This window comes from Ambystoma mexicanum, chromosome 11 (assembly GCF_040938575.1).
Source record: "Ambystoma mexicanum isolate Mex_15411 chromosome 11, UKY_AmexF1_1, whole genome shotgun sequence".
In the NCBI taxonomy this organism is placed as follows: Eukaryota; Metazoa; Chordata; class Amphibia; order Caudata; family Ambystomatidae; genus Ambystoma; species Ambystoma mexicanum.
Window position 1 is genome coordinate 831,251,891 of NC_090934.1, and position 24,321 is coordinate 831,276,211.

General features: G+C 43.2%; 1 protein-coding gene across 1 annotated transcript in view; it reads left to right on the plus strand.

Moving 5' to 3' along the window:
- OTOG (otogelin) overlaps positions 1-24,321 on the plus strand; it is a 1,239,067-nt gene that overhangs the window by 529,136 nt on the left and 685,610 nt on the right. The window contains exons 25-26 of the mRNA XM_069625375.1: positions 522-641; positions 3,843-3,959. Coding sequence (XP_069481476.1) covers positions 522-641; positions 3,843-3,959 — 237 coding nt within the window. The remainder of the gene's footprint in view (positions 1-521; positions 642-3,842; positions 3,960-24,321) is intronic.

The window sequence follows — 24,321 nt, forward strand, 5'->3', positions numbered from 1 at the left end:
CTTTCCCATTGTTATCTCACTACTTGTTGGTACTGATACCCCATGGCTGCGTGTTTATATTGGCCTCGTTGTTGTCTATTGTCTGTTATGCAGTGGGTGTATTTCTCAAACTTTGTTTATTCAACCTCGATATGAGGGTGTGAAGGAGCAACTCTACAAGCACTCACCTTTACAGAGGGTCAGATGAAAATAAGTTTTATTGTTCTGTCACATGTTCGTATTCTGTGATGGTTGTTTGAGTATGAATTTAACTAGGAATTAGTACATTGTACACAGAAAGACACTGTACCATGTCATTTAAAGGCGTTTAAAACGTGGGTCATATATCTGATACATTAATTAATGTTGTTACAAATCCAAACTATTATTTTCATTTCTAGTGACATTTCTGTACATATTTTTCGCAAACATGCTCTGCAAAAATATGACTATATAAATATGTATCTGGTTTGTTTGTCTTGTGTTTCTACTGCTGAGAAATTATGCATAAAAGTACTAATAGGCATGCATTTTGTTTTTAGAGTAAATTAACTGGGCTTTGCGGAAATTTTGACTTCAAAACAATAAATGAAATGAAGACTCCAGAGAACTTTGAACTAACAAATTCACAAGAATTTGGAAATAGCTGGACAGCTGTTGAGGTGGGTATAAAAATGAAAAACATGTTATACATTAAATGATTCATTATTATAGTCTAAATAACTTTGATGCAGTGCTTGACATTAGAGGTTCATTAAACATGGTAGGTGGCAAACTGGCCAACAATTGGCCGATCTGTGATGACCTTCTCCGTTCATAACCAACATTGGCAGAATAGTTGGCCAGTGGGGCAACAGCAACCCCCTATTACCAGACTCTGGTGTGCAGATACATTTACAATTACATTGCTGCTTCTCCCCAGTCTGCACCTGCATCTCATCTAGCATTGATCTGAGGGTTTTCATCTCTGACCATTCAGTATGTGCTGCTGTTGCAGTGCCTGTGGGAAAAAAAAACAGTCCCCAGAGTTCTGCCCCTCGGCACTACAGGACCCAGAGTGACTGACATATCAGCTCTTGTCTGGCTTCCACATCACCGTACTAGGTACAGAAAAAACTTTCTCATAATTCTACACCTGTCTCCCCACTTCCAACTACTCTGCCAGTCTCTCCACCACCTTCTCCTCCATATTTGCTTGGACAACTTCCCAGCTAGTTGATCGCCAGAACCAGGCTACCAGCCACCACCCTACAGGATTAATGCAGTGATTCAATACAACTTGCTGAGGTCCAATATCTTCAATTTAATGGTTGTGGGTGGACCTCTCTTACATCACTCATACCATGAAAGATCGCATTAAAGTGTTTCTCAGACATGGGTAGTACGGTTCAATATAAAAAGCAATCTTATCACCCCACTACTTAAAAAGTAAACAACCACAACGGAAGACCTAAAGCTACAGGCCGCTTTGGGGCATGCAGTGTATGTCAAAAGCCTTTGATACTGTGGTTACAGCACATCCCTCTTCGCATCTATAGATTAGTAGACTATTGAGTGTCTTCCAGTTAGATGCCCGCCCTCACTCAAACACCTAAATCACCCTCATGGATGTTAGGGAGGCACTAATCCAGGCCAGTCATAAAGGTAGTGCATGTGACCCAGGTCAGCCAGCACGGTTGTACGTCTGATTTGATAATGTATCTACATCCATTTATAATGTAGACTGCTCTACTTTACTTTGTCACCCGAATGATTCTATGGGCCTGTTAGGGAGAATGTTCCTTTCTGTGATAATTCCCTTGAACCTTAGAGACCCCCAGCTCTTTTGCTGGATTTAGAACTTTTTAATTTGAACTCCTGAATGAATGGGACGTTTTTCTCACTCTGTCGTGTGTTTTTCCCTGATTTGTATTGTATGTTTACACTGTTTTTGGAGTCTGACCAACTTCATAGGCATCTGCTTTTTGTATAGTGATACGCAGCACCTTCAGCGCAGTGGCACTGAGAAGTCATTTGGATTTCTCTTAAGGTTTAAATACCTTTTCTTGGGTGAACTACTGGTCCCAAGAATAGTGAGATGACGTTTAGCTTCACGCAATTCGAAGAACAGTGGAAAGAGTGTCCACTTGAACGCAATCAGATTTTGATCTTTTAGAAGGAATTGTGTTCACAGGATGTAATTAGTTTCTCAACCTGAACCCTTTTTACCTTCTCTTCCTTCCCTCTCTTGTTTTCTGTGCACCTCCACTGACTACAGTAGCCTATGACCTATGTTAGAAAATCTAATAGGGAGACACCATGTGCTTTTTTTAGGTAATTTATCTGCACATGTTTTTGAATTAATTTTCATTGGATTGTCTGTTTTGTCTTGTTGTAACTCTTCTTTCCTTTCATGTGGTATTATTTTTTCATGTTTCAACTGTTTTTGTTTGAAATGTATTGTGATGACACTAGTGATTATGACCAATAAAGTCACTTTCAGTATGATATCTATTGACCTTTGTCTCAGGAAAAGAGCAATTGTCTGATCTCACTACTTCTCTGTACTACTTCCCACTTCTTCTCTCTTAGCATTTGACATACAGCAGGTACGCATGCCTCCTTGTTTTGAACTATATGGATGCCTACAGTGCCGATGTGTGGAACTGATTGGGATCTACGGACTCGAAGACCCGCTTTAGAACCAGGACAGTTTAAACTGATAACCTGTCCCTTATGTTTATGTTGTGCATATATTTATGTAAATCCCCAGAGGTACACTTACCTGCTGATGTCTATATAATTGCCGAAGTATCACTGGAAGATTGAGCAAACCCACTTTTTTGATAATCTTTCTTACACTCATCAATCTGAAACATCATTGGTGATACCAACCGTGATGTCAATGTTAATGTTATTTTTGATGTCATCTGTTTTTACGGGCGCGTTCATGAGCATACATGGCTGAGGTGAGGTTGCGTAGTTAACCAAACAGTGCTTTTGAGGATTTGCATTGAGCCCTTAACTTAAAGTGTTATTGGAAAATATACTTATTTGTTTTTCAACGTCCATCAGCATCTCTATGATTCAAAAGATGAAATGCAAACTCTGATGTAATTACATAGATTTTTGTACATATTATTGTCCCGTCACAGAAATGCCAAAAACAGACACGCTGAGGTCAGGATACTTGTGGTCTGCATGCACTGACACAGCAGCAAAGCTATCTTGCATTATTTCTCTTTCCACCAACTAAACCCACCCCTCTCTCTGTCAGATCCACCAGAAAGCCTGGAGACTATTAGGCGCCATGGTGTGTAGTGTAAATCCCAATAACATAACATGTTGATCCTATGATGTAGGGTGACCAGACGTCCGGGTTTTGCCGGGACTGTCATGGAATTTGGTGCTCTGTCCCCCTATCTCAAGATTATGTTCCCATTGGCAACTGAAGTGGTCCCGTTTTTTTGTAGTAGGTCTTCATAGCTGGCAGGCACAATCTCGCACAGAAGAAATGCTGCATTTTACAACTTGAGATAGTATTCGGTTGTGATAAATTATTTATAATATGTGTTTATTTGAACAGTAACACTTAAACCTCTTTCTCATCCAAACGCTACTGAAGTGTAATGCCTTGACAGCCACTTTCAAGAGTTAGTCGTTGACCTGTCCAGGTTTTTTATTTTTTTTATCTGGTCACCCTATATGATGTCATATATACATCATGGCATAACATACGTGTCTTGTAAATGAAAGAGTTTCTACAGCGGTTGTGGCTTTACATTTTTGGAAAGGAAGAAATGTGTCGCCAAGCACAAGTCATACTTCAAAAGGTGTATAATGTGCTGAATATGTTTAACACATTTCCTTTTTCTATTATTCAGTGTGTCGACAGCTCTGACATTCGCAATCCATGCAGCTTGAATCCACTTAGAGAGCCCTTTGCCAAGAAGGAATGCAGCATTTTGTTCAGTGAAGCGTTTGAAGCTTGCCATCCAGTGGTGAGTACTGAAAATGGCCATGCTGTGACGCTGTGTGCATTGCTTTTACGGAAATTATAGCTGAGAAACAAGTTCCTAGTTATTTTCTTGAAAACAAAACACGGTTCTGCGCAGGTACGACCGGCTGTACATGGATTTGGGCTCTATAACTATGGCAACATCGTAAATACGCGGATAAAATAGCTCTGGAGCCATTTTACATTTTACAGTGTTACTTTCCTATCGTATGTTCTGCTCTGTGACATGCTTCCCAGAAAATCTCTGCTTTTACATTTTCAACAAAATCAAAGGCGTAGCTGAACTGCCAGATGGCATTGAATTGTATTTGACCCCAACTACGTGACAAGAAGGGGCATAATACAGCCGTTGGCCCTTATTAAATCTCACAGAAGTAAATTACAAGCCTGATGTCAACAATGCACATGCTATCATCAGATACATGGCTATCAATAGTTCTTGTAGTTCTTTTTTTCGAGATTGAGTACACAAACATGCCCGTATACTCACTCGCATGGCCACTACAGCTGAGAGAACCACAAAAGGAAAGCTGAGAGCCCAAGAGAGATTTTGATTGGTATGAACCTTTTAGGGCAACACAATTGTGCTTCCGGACGGCACTGAAACATATTCTGCCACATTCCATTGCACTAACTTATTGCCTTTTACAAGTGACGAAATTAAGCACACACAAAAAAAATCGCAAAATTCTACTGTTTATCGTGACTTCGTGCACAGTCTTCTCCCCTGACGTCAATCCTCCCTCCAACCAAGCGACCAACCCGGATGAAGAGATGCCACCCCACCTGAGACATCGAGTGAACTGACCAATCCGGGACCAACGTAGCATCCTATGTTAGTTGCGTCATTTACCCTATAAAATGTAATGTAATGATAACTTGTGTCAGAGCGCTCTCAGATATCTCTTGAATACTATTCATTAGATAAACCTTGCCTTGAACTCTCGCAGCCTGCTCTCTTTGCCTTATTCCCCGTCAGGGGTGTGCTTGTTTTATTCTTTTGCACGTCAAAGACGGGGAGGGCACAAACATTTGGTGACCCCGACGTGATTTGGAGAGGTGCCTTTAGGCCCACACCGTGCAGCGAGATGCGGGACGCCCCCCAGCAAAACCATCGCCTCCACGGCCGACCAGCCTGTGCACACTACAAGAAAGGGTCAATGGTTCCCAGTCGACGAATACGCGACTGAAAAGCTGCTCGCCGAGGCGAGCCACGGCTCGGTTGAGGTGCGGACCTGACTGGGGTCAGACCGAGAACGGTGACCCTCGGATTACCTGACCGAACACGTGAGTGTCGGTTGCAAAGTTTTCTAAGCAAAGGTAAGGGGGAAAGTACAGGAACAAGGGAACAGGTGATAGTGGGTTAAAGCCGAGAGAAGGGACTGTGTGTGTGATGTTGAGGCTTTTCTGATCTGTCCTTTATATGGCCAGGTTTTGTGAAAAAGTGAGAAGAAGAGGAGAAGAGATATCCTAGCCCGAACGGGGACATTGTCTCGTCCAGTGCAGATAAATAAATGAAGATAAAGAGAAAATAGCAGGGGTCCCGTATATTGAGTAGACTCAGAGTAGTTATTTAGAATATTCTTTTTCCATGTAAGCAAGAATTCTTGGGAACGAGTAAGAGGGTGTAATAGGTGGGGAGTGAATGAGAAGAGTAGGTAAAACGGGGAAAGGGAAGAGGTGTTCAGTAACGGGAACAAAGGAGAAATAAAAGCGCGCAGGTAGTGCATGTGCATGTTATGTGTTATATGTTTTTGCTTTTTGTCAATTTTTTGTCGCATATGTCGAAATATTGTAAGTGATTTGTTGGTTAAAGGTTATACATGCTAAAGTAAACTATCAAAGTTGGAAATACGATAATTACAAAGGTAACATTGAATATTGATACACAATAATTGCCAATAATTGAGGAAAGCTTGACATATTGTTGATCTGTATAAGGGGACAAGTGGTTGGAGGGGGTGATTAGAAGGGAAGCTCAGGTGCAAGTGCACGTACAAGTGAAGGGAGAAACATCGTCATTAGAGGAATAACACCACTAGCTCATATTTGCCAACACCTCCCACTATATAGTGATAAAATACAAAAATACCACGATCAGTGGGTAACAGAGATAAAAGGGGACAGCGTGACACCAATTTGGCCAGAAGGAGGGTCGTTCGACAAACGGGTGTTAGATTTAGTGTCCACGCACTTATTGGCAAGATATAAGGGGAAGCAGTTGCAGAACAGGAGGGAAGTATTGGACCTGTGGCGAATGTTTGAAGAAGTCACCCCCACAGCCGAGGTAGGTAAAGAAAAAACAATCTAAAAGCAGAAAGGGCAGGAAGAGGTAAGCGGAACGCCAAAGGGCGAGTGCACCAAGACAACAGCTGAGGGCGATACAACCAAAATGTACCCCTTAATGACAAGGCCAGCAGTAGGATATAGCGAGCCTCTGTACATACTGCCATGCCCCACTCCCTCTAATAGAGCAATGGCCACCGCACTGCCACCATATGAAAAAAGGTGGCCTGTATGGCCCAACGAGCGCGCCCCCAGTAAATTTGGTGCAATTAACTGGAGATCTAGACCGCCAGCTAGCGCATGCACAGATGGAAATAACACAGCTGAGAGCATTGTGTGATAAGGGCCAAATGCTGCCGGGGGGAGGGGAAGTACCACCCCTCGCTCCCACACACCGTCAATATGCGTGCCATTTATCGTTACAGTAGTCAGTGCCCAGTGAATTTGCATCGATCCCCTGTAAACCGTGTCTGCACCCTGCTACTCTGCATATGCGCACCCCCAGCTGCGATAGACACCCCAACTGCATGCATGCACCCCTAAATTCCCAATCGGACTTTGCCTTTCTGCTGTGATTCCTATGCGATTGGGGCCATGTGCCTGCTTTCACGTGGCGGTGTGATCGGGAGCTTTGTGTGCTTATTCCTCCCACGTGATGTTGCGTGGGCAAATCCATTAATCCTCTTGGTTGTGGATCTTGCTGAGAGTGTGATTTCCTCGTGCAAGCCGTCCCTTGACATGCCCACGTAATGCCTTGTTATTCATCATTCTGCATGGAGAATGGGGAATATGCATGTTCCACCCCCTATTTGCCTGGCCTGCACTCTGCGTGGATTCTTGCGCAAGGCACTCGACTGTTCACAGAGCCATGCCGGAGCTGGGTGGGAGTCCCTGTAAGGTCCGGGAAAGTCCAGCAAAGTTGATTCCATGAATCAACGGAGCAGGTTTTCCCTGCATAATAGCTCACAAAGTCCTTATTTTCTGCGCAAAAGAATCGGGCCCTAAATATATTTCTACATGATGTGGTGCAAAAAAATTTTTTTTTACTTAAGTGGAAGAGCTTACATAGACAGACTGCAGTAGGTTATATGATTTGGTTGTTGTCGGGTCAAATAATGGCCAATTTAAGATATCTGGAGCAATGTCAACAAGCATCGGCAAAGCCAACAGCACTGCAATATTATTACTATGTGACGAAAAGATGGCAACAGCTAGAAACTGGGGTGATTACCTGGGCATAAAATAGCAGTGCCTGGAAAATGTATATCTAATACCTATAAACAAGCCAAACTGTTGACTTACTTCATGCTTGTTTTTATTCAGTGATAGTAACACATCTAAATCAAGTGATTTTTTTATTACACCAGAAGTGTATTTACAGCTGTACTTAGCCATTAACTCATAGTAGGTTGCTTAGAAATAACACTGACAGGCCAGAGTTTGATGTTACTACATGGTCTTTATTGTATACGGTTACAAAAAATGCAACCTTTACAATTTCAATGTACAAAATACAATATCAACAAAATTAAAATCGTAATGTTCCAAAACATGAACATCCATATAAAACATCACTTACATAACAAATATTTTATATATCTAAAACAAATTCTTGATTAAAATCCGTATGCAAAAATGTATAACCTTTACAATTTCGTAAGTTTAGAATTCTGTCAATAATTAAAAAGATGCATTCCTTCAACCATTTATTCCAAATATGGAAATACGGTTTTTAGACTTCTCAAGAAAGCAATCACTGCTTCCCCCACTGAAGTGGGATACCCACCTGAATATCTTTGCCGAAATGCATCACAATCAATAAACCGTTTCTTAAAAATTATCTTTTTTTAAACTGAGGGTGAAATCGACAGGAGCCCTCCTGGTCAATCATATTCCTTACAAGGAAATTTTCCCTAATAGGGAACACATTCCATCTGAACCTTAAAAAAACGTTCCCCAAAATAATGATTTGGAAAGATACTCAAACATGGTACAACAACACCCAGCTTTTTGTCTTCCAACTTGAGATGAGATAAAGATGAATAACCATGGAACGCATTCATTGTGTAACACCAATCCGCCAAATACAATGTATATTTAACAGCCCCCGGATGTTCCCAAAAGTCCAAAGTAATTTTCCCCATCTCCAGTAATAAACTCTCTCCCTGTTCTCACAATAGATCAATAGATTCAAGGTGGCATATTACCAGTGTCTATAGCAAGTTTTAAATCTTCATACAGTGAGTTTATGGCAGGGGAGAGTGTAACCTATTTAGGGAAAGCAATCTCCATTTAACTCTTAACTGTAATGATTTCAGGCCCAGTTCATAACGTATAGCAGCTAAGGGGACAGCATTGGGTACTCTCAGAGTTTTGTACCACATCAACACTTCCAATTTGCCAAGACAGTCCAAAACCCAAGGGCAATGTAATTCAGCTCCATACCTTATTTTGAGAATAACTTTACCCTCTGTGAAGAATCTGAGGGCGTCCTCACTTCTTTCCCCAAAGTATCCTCCTCCCAGGTGGCCAGGGAAAAGCTGTTGCTTTTGGATCCTGACGCTGGGGGTGGATATGCGAGGGAGGATCATCTGGGTGGAGGAGACTTGGGGAGTAGAGATGAGGCACCCTTGGGTGAGACATGGTATAACCCAATACCCTTTTCCCTTTTCCAATGAACCTAACATCCCCCAGGCCTTTGCAGTTTACAATCTGTCCCTTCCCCGTGTTTCCCATACATCATTTCCCAGTAGACATCAATCAGGTACTGGGATGAAGAAGAGACACAACAGAGTCATACATCCTCACTATAATGACCATTACATACATGGACATCACTTTGGTACTGAGATGAGGAAGAGGCATCCAACACAGAAGAAAGACTGTTGGTTTGACACTGAGCGGTCTAGTTTTTCAGACATCATAATTAGGCCGGGAACTTTAAATCGAGGATGCAATGGCAAGAAAGAGACTTCTGTTTCCCTCTGGGATATGAGAGGAGAAGCAGAGACCCGGAGAGGCTGCAGCAGCAGAGGAGTGGAAACCAGAGAAAAGCTAGGTCGACACTCGTGAGCAAGCCTGGAGAAGTGGAACTGGCATTGGGAAATGCTGCAGAGACACTGGGAGCAGCGAGAAGCTCCCTGGGCGTTAGCAGCTGCAGGATCATGAGGAAATTGCTTACCAGTGCTCCAGGGAAGGCAGCAGGATGAAACGAGGTCCTTTGAGGAAGTGCCTGAGGCCGTGGAAAGGCTGAGCCAGGCACAGAGAGCCAAAGGAGGTTCTCCAGCATCATACAGAAGCCGTCCGACACGTGACTGGAAACCGGTGAGTCTGCCCAGAAGGGACGAGACTCTGGGGCATATCGAATGAACAGTAGAACCTGGGAAAGTGCATAACAAGTAGAGGTCTGAAACCAGAGGACCAGGGACAGTCAAAGTGAGCCTCTTTTTAAAGTCAAGTTGTCAATTCATGGAATGAATGGTTGAAATCAAGATTTTCAAGAGGCAAAGGGGCAAAGAGGCATTGCCAATAATCAAGTGAGCATTTTTCAAAGAAGCAAGTTATTATTGAATGGAATGCATAGTGGTAATGAACTTTGGCAAGAGTCAAACAATCATTGCCAAGAGTCAAGAAGCACTGGATACGTTTCCTAGCAGGAGAGTGTACTGGGAAGCTTATAACAGCTTACCTGAAGGAAGGAGAATGGAGACTGAGCTTCCTAGCAGGAGAGTGTACTGGGAAGTGTATACTGGTCTTTGAAAGCAAGAGCTACAAGTGAATGGTGATAATGCAAGTTATAATAAAGCATCATGGATATGTGAATGCACATTAAGTCAAGTCTCATTGATAAGCTGAAGCTGTGGCATAATGCATATGAAGCCAACAAAAGTAAGGCGCATCGGTTGCATGACCTGTAATGGGTGGACCATGTTGTCCAAAACTGTGCCTAGACTGAGTGGATCTAGCTAATGAAAAGTCAATTTTGTGATTTAACCCAGGAAGGTATATGTGAACTGAAATTAAGGAACTGAATTATATGACTAAACCAGAAGTATCCCAAAGGACTTGTGTTGTTTGGAACATTGCGAGAACTGGAAGATAGTTTTATTTGAGATCCTTGAGAGACTTGATAGCATGGGGAAGGGAACCCCTATCTGATAACATGAACTATTTGAGCCTTAGGTAAGAAGCTCTGAACTTTTATTTGAGCACTTCTCATTTGATGCTTTAATCCCTACACATTGTATACAGTTAGATGTGAGAACAAGTATAGGTTTTTGACACAGACATTTGCTTTGGACTTCCGGACACAGACTGTCATTAGCTTCTTTTAGGTAGGGAAATCCCACTTTAGCATAGGGCAAGTTAGGCCTTTTTCCAACCCTCCTTTCTGGTTAATACAAGTTTGTATCCCAAACTCTACTCAGTTGTCTGTGTCTACTTTGTGATGCCTGTGTCTATTTCATGATGCCTTCACACCTAAAAGAAAGAAAATAGATAGAGATTCCTTGATAGAGAATTTACTGTATTTTAAATTGAACGTAATAATTTGATCCACCAAAATTTCCACTTTCAGTTTCAATATGAGGCTAATTAGTGTTTTCCGTGGCTGATTGCAGATAGGAAAGCCCAATTAAAATAAGTTATCCACATTCATCAAACACTTTTCTCTAAGTACCACGTAAATACATAATTGCTCTTTGCCTTAGTGAACTGGATGATCTTGGTTTTACCAGCATTAATGGACAAAAAATTTTATTATGCAAAATCCACAAAAGCTGATAAAAGTCTCTGTGAACCCATTGTCGTACAGTGGAATAAAAAAAAAAATCAGCATAAGCAAGCCAAGCAATTTTCAAAGTGCATAATTTAGAAGGAACGAAGGAAGCAAAATCAACATAATCACCTACATTAGATACATAAAGTTTGAAGAGGCAGGGGGGCAAAATACACCCTTGCCTCAATCCTGCGCGGGTAGCAATTTTCCGAGACTAGGCCCCCTCGCCATTCAATGACACTTGAATGGCTGAAAATTCATTTAGACCAATAATTAATCTTAAAAGTCAATTAGGAATGCCATATATGACCAGTTTAACCCATAAATGATGTTGATCAACTCGGTCAAAAAGCAGCTGAGAGGTATATTGATGCTGCATAAATAATGGGATACCTTTTAGTCCAGACTGAGTATTGGAGGCACTTAATAATAAGGCCTTTTAGATTATTACTATCACCCTTCCTAAACCTCATCTGCAATGTATTGTCTGACCACTCCATTAGCCCAGGATTCCAAATGGGATAATATGAGGGATGCAAGAAATTGCTAACAGCATCCATTATGGTAATAGGGCAGCAGTTCTTCAGATCGGTCTTTGCAACCCTCTTAATAATAGGGATCACATTAGATGTATGCCAGGATTCTGAGAATGTTCCACTTGAGGCAATTTCTCTAAAGAGGATAGCTAAAATGGTAGCCCAGCAGTAGGGTCCTGCTTAAACAACTTATTAGGTAGTTTAGTTGGACCTGGGGCCCTACAGTTAATGATTTTAAGTAGGGCCTCATAAACACTCTTGATCAACACTAAACTCCCATTTGTCCAATCCACCCCTTACATTCACAACAGTTATGGCCGAACTCCTACTCCCACCCGAGTGTAAGGTTTCAAAGTGGGCAACCCAATCCTCCTCAATCACCACATTTCTTTGTGTACTTGCTTGGCAGGAGTCAAGAGCATTGATTATTTCCCAAAACCAGAAAAATTACTACTTTTAATAATATTTTGCATGAGTTCATCATCATTTTGTAGCAATGTAGCACAATGTTGTTTTTATAATTCAATGTAACTATTTTAATGAAACCCAACTTAATCAACAAGTCTACCTTCAGCACTTTGATAGCCCTGATTGTATCTCTCATCTTTTTTTAGCCAATACAATGCTTTCATTAAACATATGCTTATGTGCTTTAGTCCATGATCCCCCCCGACACAACGGATTACTCCAAGCAAAGGCATCCTTGATAATATTTTCCATAGACTGTTCATAATTACTAATATCAAAAGTCAGCATCTTCCACTCAAAAGTAGACCCACTCATTTTATCTGACAATTTAGTGTTAAAAGGAATAGTAGCCCTTTCCTGCCCGACAATCTGGGTTTTACCCGGATTAAACTGTAAACCCATGAAAGCACAACTTTCCTTTTTATTCAACTGAAAATCAAAGTCTGTAAATAACATATGGTGGTCACTCCATAACATTCTTGCTACCTGCAGTGATTCACAACACTCTTAAAGTAGCTTGTCCACAAAAAAAATAATCAAGAACTAATTCACTAGACCCCCCTATGCCAGGTGGCTTGACTGGGTATATGACCCAGGATTGCACAGTCTAGCATTAGCAGGCCCATGGCATTACAACAAGAGACCCATTGTTCCCCAGAAATCTCCTTACAAGGCCTACAGGTAGGAGAATTCATGGTTATTCCCCTCCTCAGGATCATTCCCCTCAAAAAGGACAAAGTATTTAAGTCCCCTGCAATCAAAACAATACCCTTATCATTCATATATTTTCATTCTAAAATGAATGTAGTTAATTGCTACCACAATATGGTCATTCAACAAATGCCTATGTGCCAGTAAATATGAATCAGAGTAGACACCTAGCCTCCTTTTCCTTTTCCTGAGTTACTTCCACTCGGAGCACAACCTGAATGAAGGTATTTAATTTACTAATCTTAATGTCATAGCTCCTTCCTCTTTGGTGCTACACCCCGCCATGGAAAGAGAAGAGGGGCACCTTGTGGAGCCCTGCTTCCTTTTACAAGGCTGCCTTCCTTCAATGGGACACTGTGCAACATGCCGTTGAACGAAGGAAAATACTTTTTTTTTAGCACCCCGCGTTACCACTTTGGTAGCACGGGCTGCTAATGGCCTTAAGTCCCTGTTCCAAGTGCTGGAACGGGTGTAACGGCCCAGAGCCATTACGCCCCATTCCATCCCTTGGAACAGGGGCTTAAAACCACAGTCAATAACCCCCCTGATGGGCGACCTCATTTACTTTTACACACAGCTTGACAAAAAGAAATAAAAAATTTAAAAAACAGGGCACTCAGTGAGCCATGTCTCTGGGAGCAGCTTAACACTTTGAGATAGTAGACTGCCCATTACCTCCAAATTTGCAAACAAATGGACATTCCCCTGCATGCTCCAGGAGACAATGCTCATCTGATCATACTTACTAACATTGTTTTGATGATTTAATGTTAGGTGGTTGAATGTTATTATGAATAACTGCCGGCAACCAGGACCAATCAGCTAGAACAGGCCTCTATAAACTATTACTCTGGGCAAAAGAAACACCTCTATTACCACAACTCCCCGCGTTTACGGAGATGATAATGTCAGAGTGTCCATGAATAAGAGGATGTAATGATACTTCAGAGACTTTACCCTTACCCTTACATTCTGACACAACAAATCCCGACGGGGAGCAGAACATTATTTCAAGGTCATATCAGAAACTGCTATTAAACCGATATGAAGGATAACCCTGTCAGTTCTAATCGAATCAATGAACTCAACTCTATCGATATCCACAGTTGAAATTGACATAAGATTTGGGATTTCTGTTGAGGAGTTCCCCCCCCTTCTCACCTGAGTTCGATCTTTGCTGGATTTCTTGATTGATGCCTTCTTGCGGACGGATCGAGTCTTGAATAAGGCTGCACGAGTCTCTTCCAACTCCAGCGTGCGTTCAAAGTTCCGGGATGCAAGATCCAGGAATCCAGGAAATTTACAGAGTGCACTACTAGCACACGAGTCCAGGAATCAAGAAAGGAAGGGAAGGGACTAGGAATGGGGTTGGCTGGAAAGAAGCAAGGAAAACAATATCGCGAGCTACGGAGCACACGTCTGGTTGCTATTTCGCAATAGCATTGAGACGTCGGAGCCGCGGGAGGTGTGGTCTATTAATAGAACATGCTACGTCCAAGGTGTAGAGCGAGGAAGGTGTTTCACAGTGGACGGCCATGTTGGGAGTACAAGGGAGTGTAAGCCCCATTGAGACAAGGACCAGGAAGTCCAAAAGGGGCGTGTTCTGTAGTTTATGACATCATGCCTCCTCCGAAGACCCGTTCCTCTGGGTTTGCCTGGGTGTATAAGGTGAAATCTTCTGAGCAGTCAAGGGGCCTTGAGATTAGAAAGTGGTTCCCAGGTTCTTTCACTAGGAGGATATCCTTTCCATTCAACCAGGTATTGAAGCTGACCCCGTTTATACCTGGAGTCACATATTCGGCATACTTCATATTCCAATTGGTTGTCGACCAGCAGAGGAGGAGGTCGGCAGGATTTCCATGAGGATTGGGTGTAGGGTTTTAATAAGGATGTGTGTGTGAAATACTTCCAGGAGTCTGGTAGTCTGATCCGGCATGAAACTCGATTGATCATTTCCTTGATGGGAAATGGACCATAGTACCGAGGGGCCAACTTGTTTAGCCGTAGATGTCGGGGTAGTAATTTCGAGGACAACTAGACTTGATCACCAATTGCATAAGAAGGACCTGGTCTTCTTTTGGAATCCGCATACCTCTTAGTCTGTGTTCTGGCCATCTCTAAGTTTTCTTTGACCTCCTGGTGTACGTTGATGAGGTTGTCTATCCAGGAGTCGACAGTAGGTACTGGTGTAGGATGAGGGAGAACAGACGGTAGAACCGATGGATGGAAACCTTGGCTGCAATAAAAGGGACTGGTCTTAAGTGCTGAATGATCGGAATTGTTGTAGGCGAATTCAGCCACGGGTATCAGGAGCGACCAGTCATCCTGAACCTTGGTGGCGAAACATCGAAGATACTGCTCCAGGGTCTGATTAGCACATTCTGTGGCCCCATTGGTTTGGGGATGATAACCAGATGAGAGGGCGCGTTGGATTCCCAAAATGCGACAGAAATGTTTCCAGAATTGGGAGACGTATTGCGGTCCTCGATCAGATATGATCTTGGAAGGAAGTCCATGTAAACGGAATATGTGTTCCAGGAAGATCCCAGCAAGCTCAGACGAGGATGGTAGCTTACACAGGGGTGTAAAATGAGCCATATGAGTGAACAAGTCTATGGTAACCATGATGGTCTTGTATCCTCGGGAAGGTGGTAATTCCACAATGAAGTCTGTAGCATTGAATTCCCATGCCTTTGTTGGCAGTGTAGGTTGCAGTAGAAGACCCGCCGGTCTCTTGTTATCATGTTTATTTTGACTGCAGATAGTACAAGCTTTGATGTACAGCTGTACGTTGGTCTTCATTCCAGGCCACCAAAACTGTCTTTGTATGAGACGGAGGGTGTTGGTTATGCCACGATGTCCGGAGTGAAGGGTATCATGACAGAGGTTTATTGTTCTTTGTTGTAATTTCTGTGTAGGAATGACCAGTGCATTGTCCTTGAATAAATATCCTTCCTTAACTCTTACCTTCCATGGATTCTTCCTTGAAATATCCTTCCAGAGGTCAGAGGATTGGGTTTGCACTTCCAGGAGGTTGACTACTTGAGCTACAAAGATCGTGTCGGGAAAAAACATCTTAGGATAGGCCCTGTCTTCAGTAGTTACATAGTCAGGACGTCGAGATAAGGCATCATCAATCAGGTTTTGTGATCCGGGAACATGAGTGATTTGGAATTTGGTACTGGGCAAAGAAGTAGGCCCAACGCGCCTGACGACTGTTCCTGCACTCCAACAACTGTATAATTTGAAGATTCCGATGGTCCGTGCGGACCGGAACTGGATATCTAGCACCCAGAAGTAGATGTCGCCATTCAGTGAAGGCTTGACGGATGGCTAACAGTTCCTTTCCAGGACGGAGTAATGTGTCTCACTGGGAGTCAGGGTTTGTGAGAGGTAAGCAATGGGGTGTTCCAGTTTATCCTCAAGTTCCTGCTTCAAGACCGCTCCTATGGCGTAGTTAGAGGCATCCGTTTCCACTGGGAATGGCCGATTTATGTTGGGTTGGGCCAAGATGGGGGCTTGCGTGAACTCTGTCTTTAAACGTTGGAATGCCTTATCTTGCGGTGTAGACCAGATAAAGGGGGTGTCTTTCTTCAAGAGGGCAACGATCGGCTGAACGATCTCGGAAAAGGTAGAAATGAACTTCCGGTAGAAGTTGGCAAGACCCAGGAAGGATTGAACTTGTTTCACGGACGTGGGAGTGGGCCATGCCAGTATGGCCTTTACCTTTGAAGGGTCCATACCAATTCCTTCTGGGCTAAGGATGAATCCTAGGTAGTGAACAGAAGTAACGTGAAACAAGCATTTTTCGGGTTTGGCTAAAATTTTGTGTTCACAGAGTCATTGAAATACTGCCTTTACATGTTCTTCATGCTTTAGAGGACCCTTGGAATCCAGATAGACAATGACGAAGAGGAATAACATATCAGAAAACACCCTATCCATAAAACGTTGAAAAACTGCGGGGGCATTAGCTAGTCCAAAGGGCATGACTAGATATTCATAGTGACCAAATGGTGTTCTAAAGGCTGTTTACCATTCGTCTCCTTCCCGGACACGGATCAAATGCTAGGCACCCCGGAGATCCAACTTCGTGAATATTACGGTGCCTCTCACAGCTTCCAGAATATCCGAGATCAGGGGTAGTGGGTACCGATCTTTGAGGGTGAATTGATTTAAGCCACGATAGTCGAGGCAAGGTCTGAGTTCCTTGGTGTCCTTCTTGGGAACAAAGAACAACGAAGCACCCGCTGGAGATTTTGAGGGTCTTATGGTGCCGTTTTCAAGGTTGGTATCCAGGTATTCTCAGAGGGCCTTTTTGTCTGGTTCGGAAAGGATGAACATTCTGCCGAAGGGAATCACTGTTGAGGGATCTGTATCTATGGCACAGTCTTCAGGTCTGTGAGGGGATAAGGCCTGGACTATGGCAGTTGAAAATACATCAGCATTTCCCTGATAGGCCTCTGGGACTTGTATGATATTGGAAACCATGAGTGGTGTTTGCTGGTCTCTTAGAGGTTCTTTAGGAGGTGTCGAGGAGGGATCCAGGAATAGACAGTGGGACATACAAAACTCTGAGCCTAGGAATAGTGATCCTGCTGTCCAATTGATATACGGATTGTGCTTCTGTAACCAAGGCATACTCAATACCATGGGGTAATGAGCTGACTTAATGATGTCGAAATGTAATCTGCTCTTGGTGATGGTTTATGGAAAGCTGGATCTCTTTTGTCTGCAGGCTTATGGGTCTTGGAGTGATGGGTCTTCCGTCGATTGCTTCCACCGGCTGCATGGTGCTTCGTGTCTCGTACAGAATATGATGACTAACAACCCAGTCTTGATCAATGAAAATTCCTATAGCTCTGCAGTCTACCAAGGCCAGAATGGGATAGGTCTTATTCTTGGAGGGTGACAGGAAGGCCTGTAGTATCACTAAATTGTTTTGTCCAGGAGAGTTCAAGGATGGAATTGATGTGGAGCAAACATCTCTCTCCCGAAGCTCTGCTCCATCTAGGATCAGGAGCTGGCGTTTCCCGAACGCCGAGGAGGGGCTAGAGGACACTCCCTAACCAAGTGTTTGTCTGAGGCACAATACATGCACAACCCCGTATGAATCCTTCTCATCCTTTCCTGCGGGGATATAGGTCCACGGAAGGCTCCTATCTGCATGGGTTCTGGGTCAGAGAGTGAGCCTGGGTTTGTGTCCGTCTTGGCGGTACTCTCAAAGGACAGCTTCGGAGGATTACCTCTGGATTTCTTCTTCTCTGCCTTCCTTTCCTGGATACAGAAATCTATTTGCATGGCTAGATCCATTAGTGCCTGGAATGATTTTGGGCGAGCCACTCTGGCCAACTCATCCTTAATCTAATCATTCCGTCCTCTCCTGAAAAGGGTAAAACTCGCCTCAGGGGACCAATCAACTTCCTTGACTAATTGCTTGAATCGGGTGACATAGGTGAGCATATCCTGGGATCCTTGCTGAAAGTCTAACAGGCGTTCCTGGGCACTATAGACCTGCTCTGGACGGTCAAACATGGTCTTAAGGGCTTGTATGAAGTCATCGTAGTCATCTAGGAGAGCATCGCTGGAATTAACGAGGGGCGTAGCCCAGGTTAAGGCGTTTCCTGAAAGGTGGGAAATTATGAACCCCACCTTAGCCCTGGGAGTTGAAAAATAGTAGGGCTTAAAAGTAAAGTGGACCAAACATGAATCCTGGAATCCGCGAAGGGTTTTTGCCGACCCATCATATTTGTCCACTATGCCGCCCAGCAACACACTTTCTTTTGTGGCAGAATCACGGGATGGAACTAATTGTTTGAGAGCGGCGTTTTCTGCCTTTAGATTCTGCACCTCGGTTGATAGCTTTTGCATGCCACGCATCAGGTCCTGGACGGCCTCTTCCATGTCCATATCGAGTTCGGTCGGGTGGCGTCTTAAACTGTCAAGGAGTTCCCCCCCTTCTCACCTGAGTTCGATCTTTGCTGGATTTCTTGATCGATGCCTTCTTGCGGACGGATCGAGTCTTGAATAAGGCTGCACAAGTCTCTTCCGACTCCAGCGTGCGTTCAAAGTTCCGGGATGCAAGATCCAGGAATCCGGGAAATTTACAGAGTGCGCTACTAGCACATGAGTCCAGGAATCAAGAAAGGAAGGGAAGGGACTAGGAATGGGGTTGGCTGGAAAGAAGCAAGGAAAACAATACCGCGAGCTACGGAGCACACGTCTGGTCGCTTCTTCGCAATAGCATTGAGACGCGCGGAGCCGCGGGAGGCGTGGTCTATGTCCAAGGTGTAGAGCGAGGAAGGTGTTTCACAGTGGACGGCCATGTTTGGAGTACAAGGGAGTGTAAGCCCCATTGAGACAAGGACCAGGAAGTCCAAAAGGGGCGTGTTCTGTAGTTTATGACAATTTCAGCAACAATCTTCAAAACAGTAGATCTATTTAGATACAAAACAAGATCCTCTCCATGCAGGCCTACCACTTGTAATTTATTAACCTCTGCGACAGTTTGCAAAGGGGAATAGGCCGAGGATTGAGAGAGCTCTTCTTATTAGAGACATGCAAATCACTCCTGCTAGCACCATTCAACACACTAACAACAAATTTATTAGAACAATCATTGAAGCAGTCCTCATTTAATCCCCCATGAGCGCTATAAAGCACTCTCAGAGGTTTTTCAAATAGACCCCCACTCCTGAGGGCACCAGTTTGTCCCTTTCAAATACCATGCACTTTATCCTTCTTCTGAACTACCAGTTCTGAAGTGGTTCTAAACAATTTGCCCAATGGAGGATCTTCAAAAAATGACTTTCCTTCCTCCAGGGGAAGGACGCCAGAGCTTCTAGCCTCCATTAATCCCGCAATAACTTGGGTACTTAAAAAAGCATAGATGGAAACCAACTCCCCTATAGGTTTAACCATATTTGAAAAGTTTATAGCAGATGTGCCTACGAGCTCCGTCTGAACAGCAGTATTCATCAAAGATGTTTAAATAATGGGTATTGATTCATTCAAATCTGAGTCCTCAGGATTTATTATGGTTACATCTGTTTCATGCTCCATTGATGGCTCTCTAAGATCCTGCTCAGGGTTAACGTCCGAATGATTCACTTTTCTCCTACTAGACTCTGACTGGTAGTACAGCCGTTTCTGAATTGTCAAATTATGCAAACATTTTCTCGAAAATATTCCTTTTCATTTGTGCTTCATGTTTTTAGACTTCATCTGTATCGTACCACCATTTTTCCCTTTGTTAGAGATCAATGCACCCGGAGGGCCTTCTGATGGATCACCCAGCACTGTCGTAGTGCCCTGATCAATGGAAGGAAACTTTATTCATCGAAACCTCTTTATAATCTGGTAATGCGTCCTGGGTCATCTCCAACCGTGAACAATATTGAGTTGCCTGCGTAATGTAGGGTTACATAGCCGGTGCCAGAGGGAACCTGAGGGAAAACCTGCTCAGCCTCTGGTTATAATTGCTATTGATTAGCATTGCAAACAGACTGTTTACATTCTGGCTTCATTGTAATAGCAGCTTGTCACACACACCCATGTTAGGATTTAATGTAACACAGTATTCAAGGATGTAACATTTGAGGAGCACTTATCCACCAGTTCTTCAATTTTAATGTTGATTTCACTCAATAGTAGGGTATGTGTCCTGACCTCATCCCTTATATTGTCGTAGGGATCTACGAATGAACTTAACAGTGTTGAGAGCTGAAATTGTGGGAGAGGTAAGTTTGATCCGCTCCTTCGCATCGCGTAAGGTATGATGCAAAGGGTTACTATTCTGCCCATTATTCAAGCCAGATGGAAGATTATTAGATTGAATTAGTTCAGTTAGAACAGTGGGCGACCCTGGAGAAGATACAACATATATAGGGGACACCGTGTTAGGGAGAATAATCCAGAATGGCTAATTTCCCTTACCCACTGAGTCCCTCAGCATCTTTGCTGGATTTCTGGGATTTATTTTTTCACCTGGTAAGAGTGTGAGCCTTTTTTCCCACTCTTACATGTGTTTTGCTGTGTGTGTTTAACATTTTCTTGTGTTCATAGACTGTGGAGCGTCACCTACTCCATAGGTATCATCTTTTTACTGTGTGTTACATAGCACCTTCAGTGCAGTGACACAGGGTTGTCTTTTTGACTTCCCAACTCCGACCCCATTTTCTGGCACTGACTACTGTCTCCCAGAACATGTAAAGTTGCCATTTACTTTATTAGTCTCTTTTAAAACTCACAGACCCAGCACAAACTATCTTAAATAGAGTTCTGGAAAGGGTTAATACTTATCCCTTTTTGTCTGTTTCTTGGCTGGTGTCAGTGGTAACTACCCTATTTTTCCTACCGCGGTTATCTTAAATAGCCCTGGTATTGTTTTAGGCTATCTTGGTAGCCTGGAACTTAAACCCGCTAGGCCATATACGTTTTTATACGGTTCCGGCTGGGTTTAGTCGCCATTTCTTTTTGTAAAAGTCTTTCTCGTGTTTTACTCTGCGCACCAAGCCAGGTTTGGTTCCTTTGTTTACCAACCTTTTGCGAGCTTCTGCACAGAAGCCCTCTTTAGGCGCCTGTATGTCTGGGGGGACAGGCTGTGAGGGAGGGGTTTAGGACTCCCTGCACAGGGTCTCCTTGGAGACCCATGTCGCACTCTGATCTGATTGGTTGAGATGACTGTCCCGGCGGGACAGCCACCCTGCTGTGTGATTGACAGCTGGGCTGTGTGAATGGGGGAAAACTGCTTGGAAAGGCAGAGTCGCCACTGGAATGAGCGAACCGAAGAGGAGCTGACAAAAGAGGACCCCTACCATGACTGAACCTCCCGGTGAAGCACTGCTGCAGGTCCGAATCTTCATACTCCAACGACAGGGAAGATCTGTAAGGAATCTTCTCCCATTGAGCTGGTGGGAACAACCAGTTTACCAAACTGCTCGGCAGGCCTCCCTTCTCTGGTCGAATTTGCTGTACAGAGCTGCAGTGAACCGGATAGCCAGGAGGAACGGACTCTGCTTACGTTTTAAGGAGCGCACTGTTTATTTGTTGCTTTGCTCGGCTGCTGCTTTCTTCCCTGGGCAGTGCAGGACCCTCCATTCTTCCTACTTCGTGTCAGTCCGACAGTCGCTTCAGGAACCGTGAGCCTGCAGGACCTGCCAGGAACATCCGTCTCAGCTACATCCTTCTTCGCCATTTAAAGTACTGTTCAAATCCGGTTGTTCGTTTTGTCCAGCCGGGGTGAAAGTGTGTGAAAGCTTTCGCCAATCCGAGGGCTTGTCATTCTCCATTCTTTAAGCTAACTTTTCTGCCGACCAACTTCGTCCTGAACTCTTGGCCAAGACTTAACCGCGCACTACCCTGAACTGTGTGATTTTGAGCAACAGACTTTGACCCATTAACATTGGGCCAAGCCTATTGAATTGATTTCCTCACTGTAGTTCCTGTTTATAGATTTCCCTGCCTATTTACTTGTTGGTACTGCTACACTTTTTTTTTGATAACTTTGTCTTTCCCTCCCTTTTTGAATTACTGGAGTGCCATTTTGCTCAGACTTCATTTTGAGCCCAGCTTGCCCAGAATCTATTAGGTGTGGTGTAGTGTATTCAGAGTGTGATTTTTCAACTGCTTTACTTTAGTGACATTTTTACAACTGCTGTGTAAATAAAGGCATATGCTAATACTCAGAAACCTTGAGTCAGTGTTTGTTTGAATCATAGTAATTGCTGTCCTTTGTGTAACTGTTGATACTTCTCACTTACTCTTGAGATAAATCTGGCTGCTCAGCCATCGCTACCACTTTACTGTGTAGTACAGGCTTGTACCAAAGGTGAATTTGTACTATCACTTGTAGTCCTACTTGTGTGTGGTTTTCCCAAAGGGTACTGCATATAATTCTGCTTAACACACCGGAATGGCCATCTGTTTATTGAATCCACCTCTCATCACAGCCATGTCTTTGTCTTCTACGGAAAGTAATACATTCGCTACAATCTCTGCCAGGCTTGTATATGTAATATGGGAATGATCAACAGCCGCTTTAACACAAGGAAGTTGCAGTATTCGCATTACTGTACTTGTAGAAAGGACAAATTCAGTAATTTTATGCCCGGCAATAGGTGTCAATGTCATGGAGTTAGATTGTAATGACTTGGCAAACAAGCTTTTCCCCTTTAGCCTTGTGGACTTGGCGGTGGGGGAGCAGTAAACCAAGATCTTTCAACCGAAAGTGGTTCTCCCAGATTAGATAAGAGTTCAAAAACCAGAGCTTCTTCAGTAATCTCCCCCCCCCCCCACCTTGCTGTTCTACCTGACACCATCTGTCAACTATTCTCATTTACCCCACTGCTAGACAGAAACCCCTCCAATGCATTATTGTTATTTTTTTCCAGGTTAGGAACAGACTTGACTGCGAAGAGAATAAATGGAACGCCCCACCATGGAGCAGCTTCATCAACCCTTGTACAAATCCTTTAATTAACAAAATGTACTCATGGAGTCTAGCCTCAGTCGAAAATGCATCCAACAAATTATCCTCAGCCTCCTTGCTGAACTGCCAAACTGCGGTTGCAGATACTTCTGCAACACTTTCACACAAACGCACTGATGCACTTGCTTAGGGTTTTTAAACCCTTGCTGACTTTGCTAGACGAACAGCAGTCCAGCAGCCAAAAGTAATAGATCACCATCCACTGAGCACTTTGATAATTTCGCTCCCGCTAAAGATTCAAAGTAACAGGATACACTGGTTACAGACACTTCTGCAACACTTTGACACGCTTGATATAACTAGGCCAAACAGATGCCAGGAGAATATGTTATGGGTGGGGGGAGCAGGTAGTGGGTAGGGATAGCTATGGGGCCAAGGAAGTCATGGATGGGTAAGTAACCAAAGAACACTCACAAGCTTTATCTCTAGGTCGATTGAAGCTCTTCCATCTTTGACAAATAGTTTTTTTAATGTAATTCTATCATGCATATAGGCATAGACATGGTTTGACTAAGCCTTTTTTTTCATTTACACAAGTTATTATATAATAACTTCATTCTGCACATTTAACATTGTTTTAACACTGATTGGAGATAACAAGTATGTTATTGTGTGATTTAAGAACTTTATGAAAATATGAAAATGTTCACAATTATTGTTAGAAAAACAAAAATCTTTGGTACTCACATGTCATCTCCCTCCTAGCTGCACTCCATTGCAAAATGTATGGCTTTTTGGTGGTGCTCAAACAATCTGAAATTAGTTTCAACACATTTAAAATCTTTCCACAACTGGAATAATAAGTTTGGTTTGAAATGTGCATCTAATGCCTCGTTCTAGCATTTAAAAAAAAATGATAATTTCCTTTTAGTTTTTTGTTTTTATGTTTTTGGGGGGATTTATCAATCCCCTCCCCCAGGTTACCTCCCCATTTCTTTCACATACAGTGGCTACCATCTCTCGCATGGGCTTTTTGATATTTTGATAAATGAAAATGAATGATTGGAGATCAACCTCGAAGGACTGTGTGATGCCATTCCGCACACAGTCCATCTCCTTGCTGCACAAAATGAATAGT